This window comes from Oncorhynchus kisutch, linkage group LG17 (assembly GCF_002021735.2).
Source record: "Oncorhynchus kisutch isolate 150728-3 linkage group LG17, Okis_V2, whole genome shotgun sequence".
NCBI lineage: Eukaryota > Metazoa > Chordata > Actinopteri > Salmoniformes > Salmonidae > Oncorhynchus > Oncorhynchus kisutch.
Window position 1 is genome coordinate 54,635,180 of NC_034190.2, and position 26,921 is coordinate 54,662,100.

General features: G+C 41.7%; 1 protein-coding gene and 1 long non-coding RNA gene across 2 annotated transcripts; one reads left to right on the forward strand and one right to left on the reverse strand.

The window, feature by feature from the left end:
- On the forward strand, window positions 1-13,237 carry LOC109907917 (neuronal acetylcholine receptor subunit alpha-4-like). Its single transcript, XM_031794101.1, has 5 exons — window positions 1-169; window positions 3,399-3,443; window positions 3,762-3,871; window positions 4,820-6,317; window positions 9,034-13,237. The coding sequence occupies exons 2-5, from the start codon at window positions 3,414-3,416 to the stop codon at window positions 9,157-9,159; spliced, it is 1,764 nt and encodes a 587-aa protein (XP_031649961.1). The 5' UTR covers window positions 1-169; window positions 3,399-3,413; the 3' UTR covers window positions 9,160-13,237.
- On the reverse strand, window positions 7,756-24,614 carry LOC109907918 (uncharacterized). Its single transcript, XR_002257601.2, has 3 exons — window positions 24,566-24,614; window positions 16,602-16,687; window positions 7,756-7,940 (listed from the first exon to the last, which is right to left on the reverse strand). It is a non-coding gene; the product is annotated as an uncharacterized LOC109907918 (long non-coding RNA).
- Between the last annotated feature and the right edge of the window lie 2,307 nt (window positions 24,615-26,921).

The window sequence follows — 26,921 nt, forward strand, 5'->3', positions numbered from 1 at the left end:
TCCTCTTGGTGGACCCCGGGTCCATGCTTTCCGTGCTGCCCATGCCGCTGAGGAGAGGCTTCTCAAGAACCTGTTTGCCCGCTACAACAAGCTGTCCCGGCCTGTGGCCAACACCTCCGATGTGGTGCTGGTCCACTTTGGCCTCTCCATCGCCCAGCTCATTGACGTGGTTAGCAAACTGAAACAACTCCTTTAGTTATTCACATAATTTTGTTGTAATTGACAGATGCACTGGGGTGAAATCTTTAACTTAAACTTCAGTCAAATTTCCCCATGTCAAAAGGAAACTAGTGATTTAGGTAGAAGTTAGGATTCACAGAGTTTGGCCACACTGTAGTGCAATATACTTTTTTCAAACATGACTTGATCTGTTTTTAGTCTTATTGATAGGCTGAAACACGGTTGAAGACAGGTTGTGTCTCAGGGGCTATGCCAGGACCCTTCATTTCAAGAATTTAAAGCGCTTGTACCCCCCCAAGAAACTATGAGAAAGTTATTGACTCGAGAGACTGTAATAAACCTATACAGCGGGTTGGATTTTAAAAGGCAAATACAATCATTGATCTTCACAGCCTTTAACTCATTAATTAAAAGCTTTAGATTAAACTTGTGTACCATGTTTCCTAGGGGGACGGTCCTCACAATGTTGACACACAATTAAAAGGCTTACTCTCTACACTTGCCTGCTTTGCTGCCTCTAAAAGAGTCATTTCTGGCTAGAATTACCGGCCAAAGATTACCCAAGGGCGTCCTCATAGTCCTGTCTCAGTCCTCTCAGGCAGCAGGGTGGTATATGGGGACAGTGAATTGGGAAAAAGAAACCTGTGAGAAGTGACAGCTCAGCTCTGTGTGTGGCACTTGTGAGCAGAGAACACAGGCAGATTTTGTATTCACACATTTGTCTAATGTTTACTTTGTAACTTAGTCATGAAGCATATGGCTTTCTTGGGACAAATAGGACATAGGCGTTTAGGGACCAAAAAGCTGCTCATTAGAAATTCAACAAGCACTTGTGGGTAGCATATTGTTTGGGTTTACAGTCCTGCTTTACAGGACTGTAATTATTCACCATTATGCATACTTTAACCCAAATGTTCATCTTGGAACATCTTGCTAAAAATTTTGAAAGGAGGGAAAGGGGATACCTTGTCAGTTGCACAACTGAATGCATTCAACTGAAATGTGTCTTCCGCATTTAAAGGTTCAATATGCAGAAATCGCTCCACCATTTCCTGGTTGCAAAAATTCTAATAGTTTGCCTAATTTCGGTTTATCATTGTACCATCTAAACTGCTGTAAAGTATCTTTTCAATACCCACAATATTGTGTTTTCAGCTCATTTGAAGGCGATGTACAAAAGCCTAAAGTAAAAGACGCAAAAGTTAAACTTAAGAACGGCAAGAATTGAAATAGCGCACATAGAACTGATCTACCGCTTCTTAGACTTGCTTTCAATAAGAATAACAGATCTATAATGCAGATTTCAATATGAATTTGGTCAGGATGCCCACTAAATTACATATTGCAGTTTTAACACAAAGAGAGGTGCAGGGGGCTGCCTTAAGGTCCACATCATTGACTCCCAGGGAGCAGTTGTTGTGGGGACTAAGTGCCTTGCTCAAGGGCAGAACAGCAGATTTTTCCAACTTTTGGTTACTGTCCCAACGCTCTAACCGCTAGGCTACCTCCCACACCAAAGTTGACATTAGTAGGTCATTTGAGGCAGCGCAATCTCCCTGAATATTTGTGTGACCTTGTGTCTATAGATTAAGAATGTTTTTGGAATAAAAAAAATGATATAGATATATACAGTGGGGAGAACAAGTATTTGATACACTGCCGATTTTGCAGGTTTTTCTACTTACAAAGCATGTAGAGGTCTGTAATTTTCATCATAGGTACACTTCAACTGTGAGAGACGGAATCTAAAATCCAGAAAATCACATTGTATCATTTTTAAGTAATTAATTAGCATTTTATTGCATGACATAAGTATTTGATCACCTACCAATCAATAAGAATTCCAGCTCTCACAGACCTGTTAGTTTTTCTTTAAGAAGCCCTGTTCTCCACTCACTACCTGTATTAACTGCACCTGTTTGAACTCGTTACCTGTATAAAAGACACCTGTCCACACACTCAATCAAACAAACTCCAACCTCTCCACAATGGCCAAGGCCAGAGAGCTGTGTAAGGACATCGGGGATAAAATTGTAGACCTGCACAAGGCTGGGATGGGCTACAGGACAATAGGCAAGCAGCTTGGTGAGAAGGCAACAACTGTTGGTGCAATTATTAGCAAATGGAAGAAGTTCAAGATGACGTTCAATCACCCTCGGTCTGGGGCTCCATGCAAGATCTCACCTCGTGGGGCATCAATGATCATGAGGAAGGTGAGGGATCAGCCCAAAACTACACGGCAGAGTAGAGTAGCAGGGATTTTGGCCCACTCCTCCATACAGACCTTCTCCAGATCTTTCAGGTTTTGGGGCTGTCGCTGGGCAATACAGACTTTCAGCTCCCTCAAGATTTTCTATTGGGTTCAGGTCTGGAGACTGGCTAGGCCACTCCAGGACCTTGAGATGCTTCTTGCGGAGCCACTCCTTAGTTGCCCTGGCAGGACAACTGCACCGTGGTGGAGTGCTGCAGAGAGAGAGTTGTCCTTCTGGAAGGTTCTCCCATCTCCACAGAGGAACTCTAGAGCTCTGTCAGTGTTATCATAGGGTTTTTGGTCACCTCCCTGACCAAGGCCCTTCTCCCCCGATTGCTTAGTTTGTCTGGGCAGCCAGCTCTTGGAAGAGTCTTGGTGGTTCCAAACTTCTTCCATTTAAGAATAATGGAGGCCACTGTGTTCTTGAGGACCTTTAATGCTGCAGACATTTTTTGGTGCCCTTCCCCAGATCTGTGCCTCGACACAATCCTGTCTCGGAGCTCTACGCACAATTCCTTCATGGCTTGATTTTTTGCTCTGACATGCACTGTCGACTGTGGGACCTTATATAGACAAGTGTGTGCCTTTCCAAATCATGTCCAATCAATACAATTTTATCACAGGTGGACTCCAATCAAGTTGTAGAAACATCTCAAGGATGATCAATGGAAACAGGATGCACCTGAGCTCAATTTAGAGTCTAATAGCAAAGGGTCTGATTACTAATATAAATGGGAATTTTAGTTTGAATAAATGTGCAACATTTCTAAAAACCTGTTTATGCTTTGTCATTATGGGGGTATTGTGTGTAGATTGCTGAGGATTTATTTTTTACTTAATCCATTTTAGAATAAAGCTGTAGTGTAACAAAAGTCAAGGGGTCTGAATACCTTCCGAAGGCACTGTATATATATTTTTATTTTTTACGGCACACCCTTCAACTCCATCCTTTTTTTTGTGCAAACAGGATGAGAAGAACCAGATGATGACGACCAACGTCTGGGTGAAACAAGTACGTTCGAATCAAATGCAGAGCTCCATTTTACATTAACTGGACCACAGAATTCAATAGAACACAAATAGAATATAATTGATCTCTATGAACTATAATTTAAAAAATAATTATAATTAGGTGGGTGCTTATCTAAGTGTGTATTATATGCATGTGTGAAATGAAAATGTATTTTTTACATATCCCAACACACCCTCGGAGAGTGCGGTCACGGCAAGAGCAATTGGCATGATAGTATTGCACATTTACCTTTGACATATATTATTTGTAATGTAACGTGCCTGCATGAATAGAACATTTCATCTTCATTCCCCGCAGGAGTGGAATGATTATAAACTCCGCTGGAACCCAGAGGAGTACGAGAATGTCACCTCCATCCGCATCCCGTCGGAAATCATCTGGAGGCCTGATATTGTGCTTTATAACAAGTAAAGTACTTGTTTTTAGGCAATCCTTCACTTCAAACAAGATGCCTAAGGTGTACCGAAACTAACAGTGTAATAGTTTGTTAGCTGGACAACAAGTCCTTATGAAAGACTTCAATATTGACTGATGCATATTCCGATTTTCGACTCGAAATTCCAATTCCGGCGCATGTATATTGTCTTATATAGACCACTGTGTTGATGAGTAACGATTGCGGTTGGGGAAATCCCTTCACAACAAATGGGATGAGTTTAAGAACAGCTGGAAGCATTTAAGCATCGAGCCAAATCTTTCGTCCTTTGTCATTACTTAATTTGGCTAAAATAGATCCGAGAGAAGTCAGTCAAAATGGGCCTGGTCATAAACAAAACGTATTTGATTTATTACATTGCACAATGCAATACACTAGGAGGGGAATTGGGGACAAAATGTGATTGGATGTGCTTTGGGAGGTCAAAGACAACATGTATCCCTTTGACGGGTACCCACTGGTGGACACATTTTACATCCTGTAAAAGGACAGTAAACTGATAAGGATAGCTAGATTGGATTTCTAACCTGCAGCTGGGTTTTCATAACTGGGCTGGTGGCTTGGTAAACCATACAGACATTTGTGAATGATTGGGGAATTTTACAAACTCAGTACATGAGTACATGCATTTTGTAGTTAAATGGCAGTTGTTGCTCAAAAATTGTGTTTGTTGGTGTGTTCCTTATTGTACCCGAACGTGCAGTCAGTGATAATATAATGTTATATTGTGTAAAATTGTTCATGAATAACACTGGGTTTTGATCTGTTAAATTCTTCACAAATGCTTAGTGCTAATATAAGTCTGGAAACCAATGCTGACTTAAGAAATCCTTAAAGTAACTGCCATGTTTCCAATGATGATATTGCATGAATAACACATTCAAGGGGTTGCTACTTCTCTAATGTTTTTCCTCTGTAGCGCTGATGGTGACTTTGCGGTGACCCACCTGACCAAGGCCCACCTGTTCTACGACGGACGAATCAAGTGGATGCCGCCGGCCATCTACAAGTCCTCCTGCAGCATTGATGTCACCTTCTTCCCCTTCGACCAGCAGAACTGCAAGATGAAGTTTGGCTCGTGGACTTACGACCGTGCCAAGATCGACTTGATCAGCATAGCCAGTGATGTGGACCAGATGGACTACTGGGAGAGCGGCGAGTGGGTGATCATCAACGCTGTGGGCAAGTACAACACCAAGAAGTACGAGTGCTGCACCGAGATCTACCCCGACATCACCTATTACTTCATCATCCGCAGGCTGCCGCTCTTCTACACCATCAACCTGATTATACCATGTCTGTTGATCTCCTGTCTGACTGTCTTGGTCTTCTATCTGCCCTCCCAGTGTGGCGAGAAGATCACCCTGTGTATCTCTGTGTTGCTGTCTCTCACCGTCTTCCTCTTGCTCATTACCGAGATCATCCCGTCCACCTCGCTGGTCATCCCGCTCATCGGCGAGTACCTCCTCTTCACAATGATCTTTGTCACCCTATCTATCATCATCACCGTCTTTGTGCTCAACGTCCACCACCGCTCGCCGCGCACCCACGGCATGCCGCACTGGGTGCGCCGGGTCTTCCTGGACCTGGTGCCTCGTGTGCTTTTCATGAAACGGCCACCGGCCACCGCCAAGCAGAACTGCCGGAAGCTGATTGAGATGATGCACCGGACCAGCTCCTCGACAGCAGCCAGTCAGTCGCAGTCATTCTGGGCCGGGGTGGAAACGGGGCTAGGACAGATTGGACAGTTGGGACACACAATGCCTGCCACCCCCTCTGACAGCTCCAACATCCTGGCCCTTTCCCCTTCACCATCTCCCTCTCCTACCCAGGGCCTGCCCTTGGAGGAGCACCCCATCAAGGCCCCCCAGCTCTTCTGCCGCTCCCCCTCCAGCCAGTACTCCATCCTCCTTGAGGAGCCTGGCAAGCTCGGGAACACCACCTCCCCTTTGTCCTGCTCAACCCACACCTCCACTCCGTGCTCTTCCCCCCCGTCTCTGCCACTGGGTCCCCTGGGTCCAGTCCACTCTCTTCCCCGGGACGAGCCACAAATACTGTCCCCCAATGGGCGGAGCCACAGTGTAGAGCACGTGTTTGACCACCAGAGGGAGTCTAACTGGGAGCCCCCCCAAAGGGTCGGGCACCGCTGCCGCTCCCACAGCTTCCAGTACTGCTGCCTGCACGAGGAAGGGGGTGGGGTTGCTGGTGGTGGCAAGGGCCGAGAGGCTGTAGGTGAAGGAAGGCTAAAGAGACAGGTCCTGCTAGACCAACTAGCTAGAGCATCCTCCACAGAGCCCACTGTTGACCTAGTGATCCGGGAAACCATGGTCCACAGAATATCCCCGTCGATGAGGAGGGCCATAGAGGGTGTGCAGTACATCGCTGACCACCTCAGGGCAGAGGACGCCGACTTCTCAGTAAGTTTGTTGACATTACCTTTTCTGTCAGAGGTCCTTAATTTCCTTATGAACCATAAATGTTTTTTATAACATTCTCTCAATGTTGAAAGTAGCATTGTCTTCTACGAAGATCTTGTTGCAAGGTAGCCCTATGACTTGATATACTGCAGGGGTCTCCAACAGGTTGATCGCAAGCCACTAGTACTGTACCTTGCAGCCCACATGAGTAGCTCGCCAAACAATTCTGAAAATACATGCAATTGTCACGCTTTCCATTGCAAACTGTCATAAACAAATCTCACAAGTATCAGACACCGCAAGCTCCCAGCTACTATCAAATCAACAAAACATTGACATTCTCCCACCCCTGGTTTGCCACTATTAAAGAGCCAAACCTAACACAATATCAGCCAATACATTTTCAGCAATATTGTGGTGCGTACTATGTCTTTCCACAAAACCGTCTCAATTAAATGTTAAATCCAAAGTACACTTGCCTGGCAGAAGTATTTCATGAGTAAGTACGTCATTTGTATCTATTATTTGCAAACTTTGCCATGAAATGAGCAGCAGCAGTACAGAACCATTGCTAGACCGGCACATTCCTCACACGCTTGATCAATCAATCAATCAAATGTATTTATGAAGCCCTTCTTACATCAGCTGATATCACAAAATGCTGTACAGAAAACCAGCCTAAAACCAGCAGGGTCAAATAATAATAATCACAGTGGTTGTCGAGGGTGCAACAGGTTAGCACCTCAGGAGTAAATGTCAGTTGGCTTTTCATAGCCAATCATTCAGCGTATCTCTACTGCTCCTGCTGTCTCTAGAGAGGTGAAAACAGCAGGTCTGGGACAGGTAGCACGTCTGGTGAACAGGTCAGGGTTCCATAGCCGCCGGCAGAACAGTTGAATCTGGAGCAGCAGCATGACCAGGTGGACTGGGGACAGCAAGTAGTCATCAGGCTAGGTAGCCCTGAGGCATGGTCCTAGGGCTCAGGTCCTCCGAGAGAGAGAAAAGAAAGAAAAATATAAGAGAGAGAAATAGAGGGAGCATACTTAAATTTACACAGGACACCGGATAAGACAGGAGAAATACTCCAGATTTAACAGACTGACCCTATCCCTCCGACACATATACTACTGCAGCGTAAATACTAGAGGCTGAGACAGGATGGGTCGGGAGACACTGTGGCCCCGTCCGACGATACCCCCCGGACAGGGCCAAACAGGCAGGATATAAATCAAATCAAATTGTATTTGTCACATACACATGGTTAGCAGATGTTAGTGCGAGTGTAGCGAAATGCTTGTGCTTCTAGTTCCGACAATGCAGTAATAACCAACAAGTAATCTAGCTAACAATTCCAAAACTACTACCTTATAGACAAGTGTAAGGGGATAAAGAATATGTACATAAAGATATGAATGAGTGATGGTACAGAGCCCCCACACCACTAGAGGGATATCTTCAACCACTAACTTACCATCCTGAGACAAGGCCGAGTATAGCCCACGAAGATCTCCTCCATGGCACAACCCAAGGGGTGCGCCAATCCGGACAGGAATATCACATCAGTGACTCAACCCACCCCTAGGGACGGCATGGAAGAGTCCAAGTAAGCCAGTGACTCAGCCCCTGTAATAGGGTTAGATGCACAATTTAAGGGAAATTACACTCAAATCTATTTGTTAGTTTTCAAAAGAAATTGTCTTATGTGATTTAAGCATTGACAAGGACTCAGAACATCCAATTTCGTTGTTCCTCTAGGAACAATTGTAATTTTGAGAGTAAAAATAATAATAATTCAATCAATTTTATGGGGCCCCCCTTAAGAGTTGTTTATTAACCATTATTCTACAAGGTATAGAAAACAGTGCACTACTTTATCTTGTACACTATAGACCCGGGGAAGAGTTGCAGGGGAGAGGAGAAGAATGTACCTATTTGAAAACTAGCAAATAACAAGTCGCTCGCAACACGTTTAATTTTTTTTAAAGTAATGCTAGAAAAGGTTGGAGACCCCTGATATACTGTATATTGTAGTTATGATCCACATGAAAAGGCTTTCGGTAAAAGTAAGGTTTAGCTCTGGGGTATTCAGAAAAAAAGACATGAGACTTTTCTCACTACCTTGCCAAATCCATTCCTTCATATTTAATGGATGGCCGCTCCCCTAAATTTGACAATACAAGTCTTTCCAGGTGTCCTTGAGATAAAGTTCCTGTGTTTTCTTTTGAAGGGTTGTGGTATTGCAAGCAGAAAACCAATAGGCAGCAAACCACTTTGAAGTCCTTGGTAAAGATATATCGATAGATGAGAGTCATAGGCAAACAGGTGTGACACAGACAAGCTTTGATTAGCAATTGAGGATTGTTTCTACTGTGATGAGAAACTGCTGAATAAACAGGCCAGGTCAATTCCCAGGCAAAGATTGGTGGTCTCTGCAAAAGATAGTAGCACAATGTAGCTAAAGTATATGGCCAGGAGCTCTAGCCAGTGCATACTTCGCTTTGAAACAAATAAGGCTTTACAATGTTGTCCTGAATATTTCATAAGCAAGCTGGGAATGACTGACATTGAAGGGATAGCTTCCACTTGTACTGAAAAAAAAATCATCCATTCGCGAGAAATCAATCAAGGGCAGAAATTGACAGCCTGTAAAATGTATGTGTGGTGTGGTGTGGATATTTGAAATGACCATCTCATCTCTTTTCTTCTTCTCCATCAGGTAAAGGAGGACTGGAAGTATGTGGCCATGGTCATTGACAGGATATTTCTGTGGATGTTTGTACTAGTGTGTATACTGGGAACACTGGGACTATTCCTTCCTCCTTGGCTGGCTGGAATGATCTAGAAACCTAGATTCCAGACACAGTGAAACCGTGTGGAAGTCCGATTCCGAGAGAGATTAAAGACAAGCGACACAGAGTTACAATGCAAAGTTACCTGTGAGTCTCTCTAGGCCAATATATTTCTAGGTTTTCTAATAGTGGTTGATTTATGGTATTTTATGCCTTTTTAGTTGATTTTTAGATTGAACGTGTAAGCCACTGTCTTTGTGGTTGCCATTGCGCACAGGTTATCATGAGGTTATTCACTAAGACATGGAGGGGGTGTGTCTTTCATTGACGCCACAGAGCATATGAATTCTTTATGAGGCCAAAAGGCTGACAGTGAAAACATCCTTCAAAATTCAATTTTGACATTGAGCTGCGTAGCCCAAGACCTCACCAATGTATTACGAATTACTGCGCGCGCGCACACACACACCTACCTACCTCAGTGTCAGAGGTGACATGGAAGGTTTCTGATTCATTAGCTTGAAATGCTGAGACTTAAATTAATCAGTTTCAATTAAATGGAGGGTAATGTAAAAATGAAAAAAAGGAATTTGTGGTTCATCAGGAAAAATCACACCCCATCAGTTTGTTTCTGATATTTAGTTTTGCCTGATGACATAAATTATATATACACAAAAGTATGTGGACACCCTTTCAAATTAGTAGATTCAGCTACTCCAGTTGCTGACAGGTGTATACAATTGAGCACACAGCCATGCAATCTCCATTGACAAACACTGGCAGTAGAATGGCCTTATTGAAGAGCTCAGTGACTTTCAACGTGGCATCATCATAGGATGCCACCTTTCCAACAAGTCAGGTCGGCAAGTTTCTGCCCTGCTAGAGCTGCTCAACTGTAAGTGCTGTTATTATGAAGTGGAAACTGCTGAAGCACATAAATATCATCTGTCATCAATTGCAACACTCACTACTGAGTTCCAAACTGCCTCTGGAAGCAATGGGATCTTCATGAAATGGGTTTCCATGGCCGAGCAGCCTCACTCAAACCTAAGATCACCATGCGCAATGCCAAGCTTTGGCTGGAGTGGTGTGTCGTGACTTTACTCTCATTAATCTGATGACTGTTATTTATCTAATCAACTAACTATGTTTAATTGTTACCCTATTAAATGAATAACGTAACAATTTACTCATTAGGAATTTGGGGCATCACGAGAGCGGTTGTTGAAAGAGTTACCATCTCCCAATTTAAACTTTACCTGTCACATCCATAAAACAGTCAACGTATTAATCATAACCTTGTATCATATCATCATTCTGAACAGTCGTAACCTCCTGCATCTCCAAAAAACCCAGCCTTACTTATGATTCAGTACTGCACAAATTGGTTTAATTATGTATTTACTAGCTAACTAAATGATAACACAGGATAAACATACACATTTAATACATTAGGAAAAGGTCCCTAGCAGACTGACACAACATATGGCTGCTTCTTACACAACAACATGGAGAGGGAGAGAAAGAGACACTTATCGTTGATACATTATAGGAACTACTCTAACCATATACTTTGCACATAATCCGCCAGCAGTTTGGAGTAAGAAATCATGAATGTATTTACTTTTATATGCCTTCGTATGCTGTGGATCTCTGTCGGAACCAGCCTTCCTTAGGAAGGGTGTTGGGCCTTTCAGCGGGACGCTTGTAAGGTTCTGATTGTCCAAAAGGGGTCTCCCCTCCCCTTTCTTCTACTGTTGTTCACTCTGGAAGATGCTCCTTGGAAGATGGGCTAGCCAGCCATGTCGACGGTTCGCATTGGTGATGATTAGTAGAAGAAGGTGATTTGAGAAGAGTAGTAGAATAGGATGGTTTGAAGAGTAGTAGAATGGTCCCACTTAAAAGGAGCTTTTCTAGTTACTTTCTTAGGACAGCTATTCAGCTGTACCAGTGATTGTCTGAGGGGAGTTCTCTTCTCCACCTTGTGTTGGTATTCAGGGTTCAAACCACTTTACATCTACAGCCTGGCGATGTTCTGGTTCATCCCTTTTATACAATCTGGTCCAAAGGGACGGTTCCATCAGGCTGACACGCTCTCTGACCTCACTCGGGGTGTGGCTACTTACTGTGCAAAAATTATAGGAGACAAATTATTGCATGGCTCCTAAATTCACATTCCTATATTAACAAAAATGCATTCAGCATTTTTCATAGTTCATATACAACGTAAAGGATGGAGACTTCGTACATGTAGTGTATATACTTTTAAAGTTACAAAAATCCTTTATAACACTTAATGACATCACAAAATAACAAACCATGTGAAATTATTATTCTTTAGCTCACCTCTAGACCTCTCCCCATGTTAGGAATATTTTTCCAGTATTCGCTTTAGAACATGTTAGAGTTTCAGTGGGAAAAATCTCTGGAGACAAAGGTGTTAATTTGGAGAGGGATGTTCTCTGGATCTCCTCTCCTTTAATTTATGACAGCTGTCAACCCCCACCAGCTCCCTCGTCCCTTCTGTGGGTGAGAGAGGGTCTGGATACTGTCATCCATTGCCAAGCTGATCTGATCTGACCCATTCGGATCATCACAGGACAGTAATACTCACCGTCATTGGACTCTGGAGCAGTGGAAATGCGCTCTCCGGAGTGATGAATCACGCTTCACCAGCTGGCAGTCCAATGGACGAATCTGGGTTTGGCGGATGCCAGAAGAACACTCCCTGCCCGAATGTATAGTGCCAACTGTAAAATTTGGCGGAGGAAGAATAATGGTCTGGGCTCTTTTCCATGGTTTGGACTCGGCCCATTAGTTCCAGTGAAGGGATATATTAACGCTACAGCATACAATGAATGAAATTTTAGACAATTCTGTGCTTACAACTTTTTGGCAACAATTTGGGGAATGACCTTTCCTGTTTCAGCATGACAATGCCTCCGTGCATGAAGCGAGGTCCATACAGAAATGGTTTGTCGAGATCGGTGTGGAAGAACTTGACTGGCCTGAACAGAGCCCTGACCTCAACCCACATCGAACACGTTTGGGATGAATTGGAATGCCAACGGCGAGCCAGGCCTAATCGCCTAAGATCAGTGCCCGACCTCACTAATGCTGCTGTGGCTGAATGGAAGCAATTTCCCGCAGCAATGTTCCAACATCTAGTGGAAAGCCTTCCCAGAAAAGTGGAGGCTTTTATAGCAGCAAAGGGGGGACCAACTCCATATTAATGCCCATGATTATGGAATGAAATGTTTGACGAGCAGGTGTCCACGTACACTACATTACCAAAAGTATGTTCACCATCCTAAGACAATTATAATAATCAGCAATAGGGACTCACAGATCATAATAAAGTTCACAAATGTATTTTACAACCTGATGAATCAACACAATGTTGATTACCTGTGTTTGGGTGATGAGTGAAATTGATTCTCAATTTGTTTCAGGAGCACGATTTTAATTAACCATATTTGCAGTCTCAGCTGTTAGATCTTGATTTTGATGTTGGAACAAAAGGTAACTTGTCAATGAAAAGTGCACAAAGTCTATTTTTTTATTAAACATGGACAATAGTTTTATCGTTCAAATCTTGGTTAAATGTTGTTCACTGTATGATTTTGTATTTCTCTTGTAACACTGCTATTCAAATGTATCTCTATTGAATAACTACTGAGTTGTTACATTGCGATTTGAAACCCCTATGGATTTGATGAACACATTACTGGTTACCAGTAGCCTCAAAGACTGTGGGTCCATAGTTTTCTGTCAAACAAAAGACTGTGATAGAAGAACTATATGATGTTGAAACACAAGTCAATGTAATACAGTGTGCCAATGCAGTGACTGCATCTGTTCATGTAATATAGATGGTGTGAAATTTAAGACATATACAAAAGAGTTCATTTTGGAGTTCAAGTGTTAATCCACAAAACAACAAATTGCATAACTGGAGAGCATTTAGATTTGTATTCATCCATATGCTTGTTTGGTGTTTTCATTGATGGCTGATATGTCACATGATATTGTCTTCCTTATCATTCCAGAATGTAGTTTCTATTCAACCCTTAACCAGCAGGATTTATTAGAGTTCTATTTCAAAAAAAATAAAGTATTTGTTTGAAAGTTGCCAATGTGTGTTTATTTCAGTCCAACCAGTCCATAGACAGCACCAGTCAAAAGTTTAAAAACACCTACTCATTCAAGGGGTTTTCTTAATTTTACAATTTTTCTACATTGTGGAATAATAGTGAAGACATCAAAACAATGAAATAACACATGTGAAATCAAAGAAACTGACCTGGCTAAAAGCGGAGCCTTGTCTGGCAGCGAAACAGTTCATTCAGACTCATTTACTGACTTTTTTAAAAACATACTCAGCAAAAAAAAGAAATGTCCCGTTTTCAGGACCCTGTCTTTCAAAGATAATTCGTAAACATCCAAATAATATCACAGATCTTCATTGTAAAGGTTTTAAACACTGTTTTCCATTCCATAAACAACACATGAATATAAACCTGTGGAACAGTAGTTCTAACAGCTTACAGACGGTAGGCAATTAAGGTCACAGTTATGAAAACTAAGGACACTAAAGAGGCCTTTCTACTGACTCTGAAAAACGTGAAAAGAAAGATGCCCAGGGTCCCTGCTCATCTGCGTGAACATGCCTTATGCATGCTGCAAGGAGGCATGAGGACTGCAGATGTGGCCAGGGCAAGAAATTGCAATGTCCGTATTGTGAGACGCCTAAGACAGTGCTACAGGGAGACGGGACGGACAGCTGATCATCCTCGTAGTGGCAGACCACGTGTAACAACACCTGCACAGGATCGGTACATCAGAACATCACATCTGCGGGGCAGGCACAGGATGGCAACAGCAAATGCCCGGGTTACACTATGAAAGCACAATCCCTCCATCAGTGCTCAGACTGTCTGCAATAGGCTGAGAGAGGCTGGATTGAGGGATTGTAGGCCTGTTGTAGGCAGGTCCTCACCAGACATCACTGGCAACAATGTCGCATATGGCACAAACCCACCATCGCTGGACCAGACAGGACTGGCAAAAAGTGCTCTTCCCTGATGAGTCGAGGTTTTGTCTCACCAGGGGTGATGATTGGATTTGGGTTTTTCGTCAAAGGAATGTGCGTTACATTGAGGCTTGTACTCTGGAGCGGGATCGATTTGGAGGTGAAGAGTCTGTCATGGTCTGGGGCGGTGTGTCACTGCATCATCGGATTGAGCTTGTTGTCATTGCAGGCAATCTCAACGCTGTGCGTTACAGGGAAGACATCCTCCTCATTCATGTGGTACCCTTCCTGCAGGCTCATACTGACACGACCCTCCAGCATGACAATGCCACCAGTTATACTGCTCGTTCTGTGCGTGATTTCCTGCAAGACAGCAATGTCAGTGTTCTACCATGGCCAGCGAAGAGCTCGAATCTCAATCCCATTGAGCACGTCTTGGACCTGTTGGATCAGAGGGTGAGGGCTAGGGCCATTCCCCCCAGAAATGTCTGGGAACTTGCAGGTGCCTTGGTGGAATAGTGGGGTAACATCTCACAGCAAGAACTGGCAAATCTGGTGCAGTCCATGAGGAGGAGATGCACTGCAGTACTTAATGCAGCTGGTGGCCACACCAGATACTGACTGTTACTTTTGATTTTGACCCCCCCCCTTTCTTCAGGGACACATTATTCCATTTATGTTAGTCACGTGTCTATGGAACTTGTTATGTTTATGTCTCTGTGGTTGAATCTTGTTATGTTCATAAAAATATTTACACATGTTAAGTTTGCTGAAAATAAACACAGTTGACAGTGAGAGGACGTTTGTTGTCTAGTTTAGTAACCAAAAAAGTGTTAAATAAATCAAAATATATATTACATTTGACATTCTTCAAATATCCACCCTTTGCTTTGATGATAGCTTTGCACACACTTGGCATTCTCTCAACCAGCTTCATGAGGTAGTCAACTGGAATGCATTTCAATTAACAGGTGTGCCTTGTTAAAAGGGAATTTGTGGAAATTCTTTCCTTCTTAATGCATTTGAGCCAATCAGTTGTGTTGTGACAAGGTAGGGGTGGTATGCAGAAGATGGTATTTTACCAAATAGGGCTAAGTCCATATTATGGCAAGAATAGCTCAAATAAGCAAAGAGAAACAGCAGTCCATCATTACTGTAAGACATGAAGTTCAGTCAATCCGGAAAATTTTAAGAACTTTGAAAGTTAAGTGCAGTTGCAAAAACCTCAAACGCTATGATGAAACTGGCTCTCATGAGGACCGCCACAGGAAAGGAAGGCCCAGAGTTACCTCTGCTGCAGAGGATAAGTTCATTAGAGTTACCAGCCCAAATAAATGCTTTACAGAGTTCAAGTAACAGACACATCTCAACATCAACTGTTCAGAGGAGAATCAGGCCTCAAATTGGTGCAAATAAACCACTACTAAAGGACACCAATAAGATGAAGAGACTTGCTTGGGCCAAGAAACATGAGCAATGGACATTAGACCAGTGGAAATCTGTCCTTTGGTCTGATGAGTCCAAATGTGAGATTTTGGTTCCAAACGCTGTGTCTTTGTGAGACGCAGAGTAGGTGATCAGATGATATCCACATGTGTGGTTCCCACTGTGAAGTATGGAGGAGGTGTGATGGTGTGGGGGTGCTTTGCTAGTGACACTGTCAGTGATTTATTAAGAATTCAAGGCACACTTAACCAGAATGACTACCACAGCACTCTGCAGCTAAACTCCACCCCATCTGGTTTGCGCTCAGTGGGACTATCATTTGTTAGTCCACAGGACAATGACCCAACACACCTCCAGGCTTTGTAAGGCCTATTTGACCAAGAAGGAGAGTGATGGAGTGCCGCATCAGATGACCTGGCCTCCACAATCACCATGGCCTCAACTCAATTGAGATGGTTTGTGATGAGTTGGACCGCAGAGTGAAGGAAAATTAGCCAACAAGTGCTCAGCATATGTGGTAAATCCTTCAAGACTGCTGGAAAAGCATTCCAGGTGAAGCTGGTTGAGAAAATGCAAAGAGTGTGCAAAGCTGTCATCAAGTCAAGGCAAAGGGTGGCTACTTTGAAGAATCTAAAATATAACATATTTGGGTTAGTTTAACACTTTTTTGGTTTCTACATGATTCCATGTGTTATTTCATAGTCTGGATGTCTTCACTATTATTATACAATGTAGAAAATAGTAAAAAATGAAGAAAACTTTTGACTGGTACTGTACATCAGTAAGAAATACTTCCAGAAACATGAAAAACTTTATTGAAACTTTCAGAATCTTGACTTTTGGATAAACCCCTCTTCCATTCCTAACCTTTGAGTGGTATAAGCTCACTGATCACCTCTTAAATACTGAAATTAATCTTGAGACACAATGGCAAATAAGTTATATTTTCTTTTTCTTCGGTCTCACAGCTCAATGCACACTGCTGTTTAGCCTCAATGAAAGTATCTAATGTTTCACCTGAAGGCTCAGACAGATGTCCTCAGTCCTGACCTCAAGTCCAATGATTGTATTTCCACTGCCTCAGCACAGGAACTAGCATTGATCTGTGTATAGAAAAACACAGACAGAAAAAAATTGCCATTAGGCACGATATGGAAGCACAGCACTTTTAAAAAGGTGAAATACTTGCAGTGTTCACAGACTTCAGCAAATGCAAAATAAAAGTTAACTTGGATTGTATTAATTCGAAAGTATGCCCTTTACGTTACACTCTAGAATAAGTCGAGAACACCACATTGTCCGAATCTTTCAGGGTACTTGTGCTCAATGAAATAATCAAATCAAAATGGAAAGTAAGAAAACAAAAACAACATTTTAGTTTCCCATTGATACACAATAGTGGGTAGAAAATTAGATTACTTGATGGAATAATGATGGTCTGGATAAGACACAAGACTTTGAGTAAGACTATGGTCTGCATTATTGCAATGGACATACTGTGCAAACTCAAGTAGTTAATGACATATTGTAGTATACTAATATCAATCTTCTCTTTGTTGGTTTGCACCATTTGCAATATTTAAATAGTTGGAGACAAAAGGCCATGGAACTAAATTAGTGCCTTGCGAAAGTATTCGGCCCCCTTGAACTTTGCGACCTTTTGCCACATTTCAGGCTTCAAACAAAGATATAAAACTGTATTTTTTGGTGAAGAATCAACAACAAGTGGGACACAATCATAAAGTGGAACGACATTTATTGGATATTTCAAACTTTTTTAACAAATCAAAATCTGAAAAATTGGGCGTGCAAAATTATTCAGCCCCTTTACTTTCAGTGCAGCAAACTCTCTCCAGAAGTTCAGTGAGGATCTCTGAATGATCCAATGTTGACCTAAATGACTAATGATGATAAATACAATCCACCTGTGTGTAATCAAGTCTCCCTATAAATGCACCTGCACTGTGATAGTCTCAGAGGTCCGTTAAAAGCGCAGAGAGCATCATGAAGAACAAGGAACACACCAGGCAGGTCCGAGATACTGTTGTGAAGAAGTTTAAAGCCGGATTTGGATACAAAAAGATTTCCCAAGCTTTAAACATCCCAAGGAGCACTGTGCAAGCGATAATATTGAAATGAAAGGAGTATCAGACCACTGCAAATCTACCAAGACCTGGCCGTCCCTCTAAACTTTCAGCTCATACAAGGAGAAGACTGATCAGAGATGCAGCCAAGAGGCCCATGATCACTCTGGATGAACTGCAGAGATCTACAGCTGAGGTGCGAGACTCTGTCCATAGGACAACAATCAGTCGTATATTGCACAAATCTGGCCTTTATGGAAGAGTGGCAAGAAGAAAGCCATTTCTTAAAGATATCCATAAAAAGTGTCGTTTAAAGTTTGCCACAAGCCACCTGGGAGACACACCAAACATGTGGAAGAAGGTGCTCTGGTCAGATGAAACCAAAATGGAACTTTTTGGCAACAATGCAAAACGTTATGTTTGGCGTAAAAGCAACACAGCTCATCACCCTGAACACCTCATCCCCACTGTCAAACATGGTGGTGGCAGCATCATGGTTTGGGCCTGCTTTTCTTCAGCAGGGACAGGGAAGATGGTTAAAATTGATGGGAAGATGGATGGAGCCAAATACAGGACCATTCTGGAAGAAAACCTGATGGAGTCTGCAAAGGACCTGAGACTGGGACGGAGATTTGTCTTCCAACAAGACAATGATCGAAAACATAAAGCAAAATCTACAATGGAATGGTTCAAAAATAAACATATCCAGATGTTAGAATGGCCAAGTCAAAGTCCAGACCTGAATCCAATCGAGAATCTGTGGAAAGAACTGAAAACTGCTGTTCACAAATGCTCTCCATCCAACCTCACTGAGCTCGAGCTGTTTTGCAAGGAGGAATGGGAAAAATGTCAGTCTCTCGATGTGCAAAACTGATAGAGACATACCCCAAGCGACTTGCAGCTGTAAACGCAGCAAAAGGTGGCGCTACAAAGTATTAACTTAAGGGGGCTGAATAATTTTTCATGCCCAATTTTTCGGTTTTTGATTTGTTAAAAAAGTTTGAAATATCCAATAAATGTCGTTCCACTTCATGATTGTGTCCCACTTGTTGTTGATTCTTCACAAAAAAATACAGTTTTATATCTTTATGTTTGAAGCCTGAAATGTGGCAAAAGGTCGCAAAGTTCAAGGGGGCCGAATACTTTCGCAAGGCACTGTAACTTAATAATTAGCACAAAATATCAGGTTATTCAATTCATCTTTGAGAAAAGGACCTTTAATTATCTTTGATTTTTTTTTCCAGCTTGATTTTCAAACCCTTTGATAACTGATTAAAAATGGAGAATATCAGCATAGTTTGAGTTTAATGAGTCAAATCTGATTAGGCAAACAGATACTGCAAATAGACACTGGGTACAAGAGCGAAACCAGTGCAACAGTCAACCTTCAAATATCTGAAACAAATCCATTGCGCTATGTGGCAGTCAATGATCTGCTTGGTTTCTTACAGCCCTGTTCTCATGCATCACCTTCAACCTATTAAATCCAGTCAAATATATCGTCACCAGATTTATATATAGACAATCTCTATATAGGGCTATGGCCGGAAGGGATGAGGAAGATATGGTATGAGAAAGGACAGATCGATGGAAGGAATGAGGAGAGAGAAGGGATGAGGAAGAACATTTATAAGGAAGGGATGAGTAGGGACAGAAAGAAGGGCTGAGGAAGGACCAACAGAAGAAAGTGACAAGTAAGGACAGAAAGAAGGACATGATGAGCAAGGACAGCAAGAAGGAAGGGATGAGGAAGGACAGAAAGGAGGAAGGAAAAGAGGAAGGATACATTTTCCCTGTCTTTCAACAGGTCCACCTAAAATGATAATGCACTGCAGTGGGATATGAAAGTCATTGGTTTCTGATACCCATTTTCCAATTGATTAGCCAATAAATCTTTGAAATGCCTATAGCTTAAAAGGTTAATGGAATTGGTGGATAATCAATTCCGTAAGAAAGTATTTATCGGATCCCTAAAATAAAATGCTGCAACAATTAATGGCCAAAATTGGCATGGGATATTATTGTGTATGAATCAGAAGTAACAGATACACAAGGGGACAAGGAAGATACGATACATTCTAGAGTTAAGATGAGCACCGCAGCGAGTACGCAGAGGCTCAGTCATTCCAATTAGCTCGTAGCCTGGCTGTCCTGTTGGTAGTGGAAAGGTTATATGCAATCCCTATGTAAAACATCTGTCAAAGAACCACCCAATCAATTCTCCAATCACATCTCCTTAATCACATTATCCTAGCTGGGATGAGTGCCATTTAGCAGGGAAGACCTCTTAAAAGGCCAATCAGTCTAAATACATCAGGCGAACAACATTGGAAACCCAACAGCTAATGAATCTAGAGCATGAGGCCCAAGAAATATGTGTGAAACACATACACATTCACGCATGCTCACATACATACACAAACACATTCTCTCTCTGGGTCACTGATGGACGAGCTGAGTATCTTGATGTGTGTACAAAATACAATTCATGTACAGTATAAATAAAATGACACTTAGGCCCTAATGCACACAGTAGAAACAGAAAAGGGTTAAGTTACAGAGTAGGCTACGAATGGCGCATCTCCGAACGGCGCAACGCATTTATCCAAATAGTCTCTGGACAGGGTTGATTTTTACGATGTTACATACATTGTCTTTATAGTATTGCAATCTTTGAATAATTTGACTTCGATGTTGGAGTTGTCTCCACCTCTATTTTAACGTCACACTAGCATGTGTCTTTGTGAGACCCCCTGAAAAATCAGAAGAAAAGAAAATCTATATATTTATTTATTGAATCTTTATTTAACTAGGCAAGTCAGTTAAGAACAAATTCTTATTTACAATGAAGACCCAGGGATGTGTGTGCTTTGGGTACCTTTAACAGAATGTGACTGGCAGAACGGGTGTTGCATGTGGAGGATGAGGGCTGCAGTAGATATCTCAGATAGGGAGGAGTGAGACCTAAGAGGGTTTTATAAATAAGCATCGACCAGTGTGTCTTGCGACGGGTATACAGAGATGATATACCCGTAATATATATATATATATATATATATATATATATATATTCTGCGGCACAGTGGAGACTTGTCCAACCCATTATTATTCGAAACATTAGCATCCATTTTTATTCATAGGTCACCTTCAAATAGAAAGTGTTCATAGATGATAGCAAAATCATCTGTACCAAAGCAGCCATGAGTACACTACTTTCTCAAAAGCGTGAAGTCACCTTATATTCTGAATCACGATTTCAACCTTTTAATAAAATAATTGAAAGACCAAGAGTGAGATTGCTAAAAAATGTCCGTCTGGATCAGTAGATTCAATCACCACACCCCCATCACACGGCTGCTTCAGACAATGTCTGTGTAAGCGGAGAAGAACTCATTCTCCAATTTCATTATTTAATAAAAAGAGACAATAGCAGTAGCTTCAAAGAGGCTGAGTATGAGGAAGGCGGGAGGCGGGGTGAAGGGAAGGGCTTCACTTCAAAACTCCCAAAAGGTCTCTGAACTCCCAAGGTTTCAATCCCCAAGTGAATAAAAATCACATTTGAGGTGAGCGAGAGCCCATCAAAGCTGGCAGCCACATCTGGTCAAAACTATTCCAATTTCTTCTGTCAAAATCTGTCAAAGTTTTTGTAAGAAAAACAAATATGAAAACAAAGACTTTCTTGAGCAAAAAAAATATATTTCCAGTACACTTCAATTTTTGTTGTGCATGAGGTTTATATTTACAAAGAATTAAAAATGTACAATCATTTCTGAAAACATTGCAAAATATACAGTATCAGTCAAAAGTTTGGACACACTCATTCAAGAGTTTTTCTTAATTTTTTACTATTTTATACATCAAAACTATGAAATAGCACATGGGTATATAACAAAGTAATGAGATAAACTTTTGTTATTGACCAAATACTTATTTTCCACCATAATTTGCAAATAAATTCATAAAAAATCCTACAATGTGATTTTCTGGATTTTTTCCCCCTCATTTTGTCTGTCATGGTTGAAGTGTACCTATGATGAAAATTACAGGCCTCTCTCATCTTTTTAAGTGGGAGAACATGCACAATTGGTGGCTGACTAAATACTTTTTTGCCCCACTGTATGTCTTCCATTTCCTAATAATTTCTCCCAAAGTTGATTTCTTCAAACCAAGCTGCTTACCTATTGCAGATTCAGTCTTCCCAGCTTGGTGCAGGTCTACAATTTTGTTTCTGGTGTCCTTTGACAGCTCTTTGGTCTTGGCCATAGTGGAGTTTGGAGTGTGACTGTTTGAGGTTGTGGACAGGTGTCTTTTATACTGATAACAAGTTCAAACAGGTGCCATTAATACAGGTAACGAGTGGAGGACAGAGGAGCCTCTTAAAGAAGATGTTACGGTCTGTGAGAGCCAGAAATCTTGCTTGTTTGTAGGTGACCAAATACTTATTTTCCACCATAATTTGCAAATAAATTCATTAAAAATCCTACAATGTGATTTTCTGGATTTTCTTCCTTCTCATTTTGTCTGTCATAGTTGAAGTGTACCTATGATGAAAATTACAGGCCTCTCATCTTTTTAAGTGGGAGAACATGCACAATTGGTGGCTGACTAAATACTTTTTTGCCCCACTTTACAAAGTCAAGTGTTACGTTTAGGGAAATCCAATACATTATGGATTACCTTTCTATATTTACAAGCATAGTGGTTGCTGCATCATGTTATAGGTATGCTTGTAATCGTTAAGGACAAGGTCGTTTTTCAGTATAACATTTTTTATGTAATAAAGCTAAACACAGGCAAAATCCTATATTAAAACCTGCTTCAGTCTACTTTCTACCAGACACTGGGGGGTGAATTCACCTTTCAGCAGGACAATAACCTAAAACACAAGGCCAAATCTACACTGGAGTTGCTTAACAAGAAGACAGTGAATGTTCCTGAGTGACCGAGTTCCAGTTTTGACTTAAATCCACTTGAAAGTCAATGGCAAGAACTGAAAATGGTTGTATAGCAATGCTCATCAACCAATTTGACAGAGCTTGAATAATTTTGAAAATAATACAAATGGGCAAATATTGGATAATCCAGGTGTGGAACCCTCTTAGAGACTTACCCCAAAAGAGACTCACAGCTGTTATTTCTGCAAAGATGCATCTACAAAGTATTGACTCAGGGGTGTAAATACTTATGTAAATTAGATATTTCTGTTTTCAGTTATATTATTAGTTAGCCTCTGGATCTCCAACGCCTGGAACAGCTTCACGCTTAGGCTCCTCTTGGTGCTCCTCCCTCCTTGTAAGCCACCAGTACCCCCTGCCTTAGGGTTGACTTCCCCACTCCCCAGCTTGCGGTTCAGAAAGTCAAAGACATTGTGCCACCCCCAGGGTTGCATGATCGGGCCTTTCTGGTTCTCTTCTTGTGGCACGACTGCTGCCCATCTTTGTTTTTGGCCACTTTTTTGGCCTCATTTTCCCACCATCCTCTATTTTCCTCATTGCCTCAGCATATGACACTTTCTGCACTGCTCTCACCCTGGAAACTTTCATCGGTCTCACTTGCACAGGACATTTCTGATCCCCAGCAACATGGCCACGCCCACAATTGAAACACTCCACTTTTTCCACCGAAACCACACACTCTTTTGTCCCGTGCCCTCCTGCACACTTCTTACACCTCAGAATCTCCCTCCTACATACTGCTGCAGCATGGTCATAAACTTGCAATCCGAAACACCATAGTGGGTTCAGAACAAAAGCTCTCACGGGATAACATATATCCCCTAGCATTACTTTATCCGGCAAACACTCTTCATCAAAACTCAAAACAGACAGGGTCTCCTTAGTCTCACACACACCACCGGGTCTGCGTCGCACCAAATGGTGTGAATCACAGACACCGGGGATCCCCAACTTCAGTTGATCCACCTTAACACTTAAACCCACCCCAAGTATCACTCCTTTCAGCTGCGACCGAATTGACAGAACCCAACTCCTTTACCCAGGCTGATACCACAAATGGATCGGCCAAAAATCATGGATCCACTTTCTCCACAAATCGTACTCCCACTGGGCCAGAGTCTTCTCTGAGATGATCCTTATCTTTAGGGTTAGGCTCGTAAGCCTTCACCTCACGACACAGGTTCTTTCTCCTCACTTTTGTCAGGATCAATTTCCAGTTCACTATCCATCGACTGCTCAGGGCATTCAGACGCATAACATATTTTTCTCTCCTGCACTTGACTCAATGTATTTTGCAGTCAGTTTGGGTTTGGTATTATGGGGATCTGCAAACAATTGTTAGAGGTGCATGCCGCCACCTACTGTACGGGTGGTAAACTATAGAAAAATATATACCTCCGTCTCTTTCACCCTAACAGGGCAATCCCGGCGCATGTTCACCACCAGGGCCTAAAATTAGCATTGCCACCTGCGGGTAGATTTTGGCATTGGTGGGTAAAGATGTCTATTTCACGAGTCATGTTGGTGGTTGGTCAGAGCTCCACAGTGCGAGCATTTCACTCGCATTTGTGAATAAAAAATAGTCAAGTATGAACACATTTATAGTAAAATAAATGCTGCAGTAGCCGTTTTCAAAGTATTTCTCCTGTTTGTTTCATAGCTGGTAAATTAATCGCACAAAGTCAAATAATTACGAATTCTATAAAGCCTATTCCACCTCGCGCTGCAACACTGCTTGGGCTGGAAGGTGGTGCACACGTGAAGAGCTGAGTGAAATATTCATTTTTAGAAGCACTGTGCACAGGCATAAAAGTGTGTATAATTTACTTGAAACGAAAGTCTACTGAACTGAGACTTTGTCCTATTTACATTGTTTTCTAAACAAGCTAGATAGTTTTTTTTTATGTCTAGGAAAGAAGAGGGCTACATTTCGTCCACTTACCCTCGCCTTATGCCCTTGGGGGAATCCCCGCAGCCATATTTGTTGTCGGTCCAAATGATTAGCCAAGCAAGGGAAGTTTGCAACGTAAGCCTCTCAGCCCTCGTTTTAAATGGAGCATGCGAGTGTACAATAATTTTTATATGCAATATTTTATATTGTACACTCACATTATTTATAAATTATATATAAATCATTGTACACTCGCAAACTCCATTTATATATATATATACAGTTGAAGACGGAAGTTTACATACACTTAGGTTGGAGTCATTAACACTTGTTTTTCAACCACTCCACAAATTTCTTGTTAACTAACTATAGTTTTGGCAAGTCCGTTAGGACATCTACTTAGCGCATTCCGCAAGTAATTTTTCGAACTTTTTCGAATTGTTTACAGAAAGATTATTTCACTTGTAATTCACTGCATCACAATTCTAGTGGGTCAGACGTTTACATACACTAAATTGACTGTGCCTTTAAACAGCTTGGAAAATTCCAGAAAATGATGTCATGGCTTTAGAAGCTTCTGATGGGCTAAATGACAACATTTGAGTCAATTGGAGATTTACCTGTGGATGTATTTCAAGGCCTACCTACCTCTTCGCTTGACATCATGGGAAAATCAAAAGAAATCAGCCAAGACCTCAGAAAAAAATGTGTAGACCTCCACAAGTCTGGTTCATCCTTGGTAGCAATTTCCAAACGCCTGAAAGTACCACATTCATCTGTACAAACAATAGTACGCAACTATAAATACCATTGGATCAAGAAGCCATCATACCGCACAGGAAGGAGATGCATTCTGTCCCCTAGAGATGAATGTACTTTGGTGCGAAAAGTGCAAATCAATCCCGGAATAACAGCAAAGGACCTTGTGAAGTTGCTGGAGGAAACAGGTACAAAAGTATCTATATCCACAGTAAAACGAGTCCTATATCGACATAACCTGAAAGGTGCTCAGCAAGGAAGAAGCCACTGCTCAAAAACCACCATAAAAAAAACAGACTACGGTTTGCAACTGCACATAGGTACAAAGATCATACTTTTTGGAGAAATGTCCTCTGGTCTGATGAAACAAAAATAGAACTGCTTGGCCATAATGACCATTATGTTAGGAGGAAAAATGGGGATGCTTGCAAGCTGAAGAACACCATCCCAACCGTGAAGCACGGGGGTGGCAGCATCATGTTGTGTGGGTGCTTTGCTGCAGGAGGGACTGGTGCACTTCACAAAATAGATGGCGTCATGAGGCAGGAAATGTATGTGGATATATTGAAGCAACATCTCAAGACATCAGTCAGGAAGGTAAAGCTTGGTCGCAAATGGGTCTTCCAAACAATTACCCCAAGCATACTTCCAAATTTGTGGCAAAATGGCTTAAGGACAACAAAGTCAAGGTATTGGAGTGGCCATCACAAAGCCCTGACCTCAATCCTATAGATAATTTGTGGGCACAACTGAAAAAGCGTGTGCGAGCAAGGAGCCCTTAAAACCTGACTCAGTTACACCAGCTTTGTCAGGAGGAATGGGCCAAAATTCACCCAACTTATTGTGGGAAATTTGTGGAAGGCTTCCCGAAAGGTTTGACCCAAGTTAAACAATTTAAAGGCAATGCTACCAAATACTAATTGAGTGTATGTAAACTTCTGACCCACTGGGAATGTGATGAAAAAAAAAAGCTGAAATAAATAATTCTCTACTATTATTCTGACATTTCACATTCTTAAAATAAAGTGGTGATCCTAACTGACCTAAGACAGGGAATTTTTAACAGGAATTGTGAAAAACTGAGTTTAAATGTATTTGGCTAAGGTGTATGTAAACTTCCGACTTCAACTGTATGTGTGTACGTATGTATGTATGTATGTCTGTGTGTACGTATGCATGTACACACACACGTGATGTATTTGATACCATTCCGCTTCAGCCAATACCACAAGCCCGTCCTCACCAATTAAGGTGCCACCAGCCTCTACACAGTGCATTCGGAAAGTATTCAGACCCCTTGACTTTTTTTTTACATGTTGTTACATTGCAGCCTTATAAAAGAGTTACAATTAAAAAATGACCTCCTTAATCTACACACAATACCCCATAATGACAAAGCGAAAACAGGTTTAGACATTTCTGCAAATGTATTACAATTCCAAAACAGAAATACCTTATTCACATGAGTATTCAGACCCCTTGCTATGAGACTTGAAATTGAGCTCAGTTGCATCGTATTTCCATTGATTATCCTTAAAATGTTTCTACAACTTGATTGGAGTCCACCTGGGGGGAATTCAATTGATTGGACATGATTTGGAAAGGCACACACACCTGTCTATATATGGTCCCACAGTTCACAGTTCAG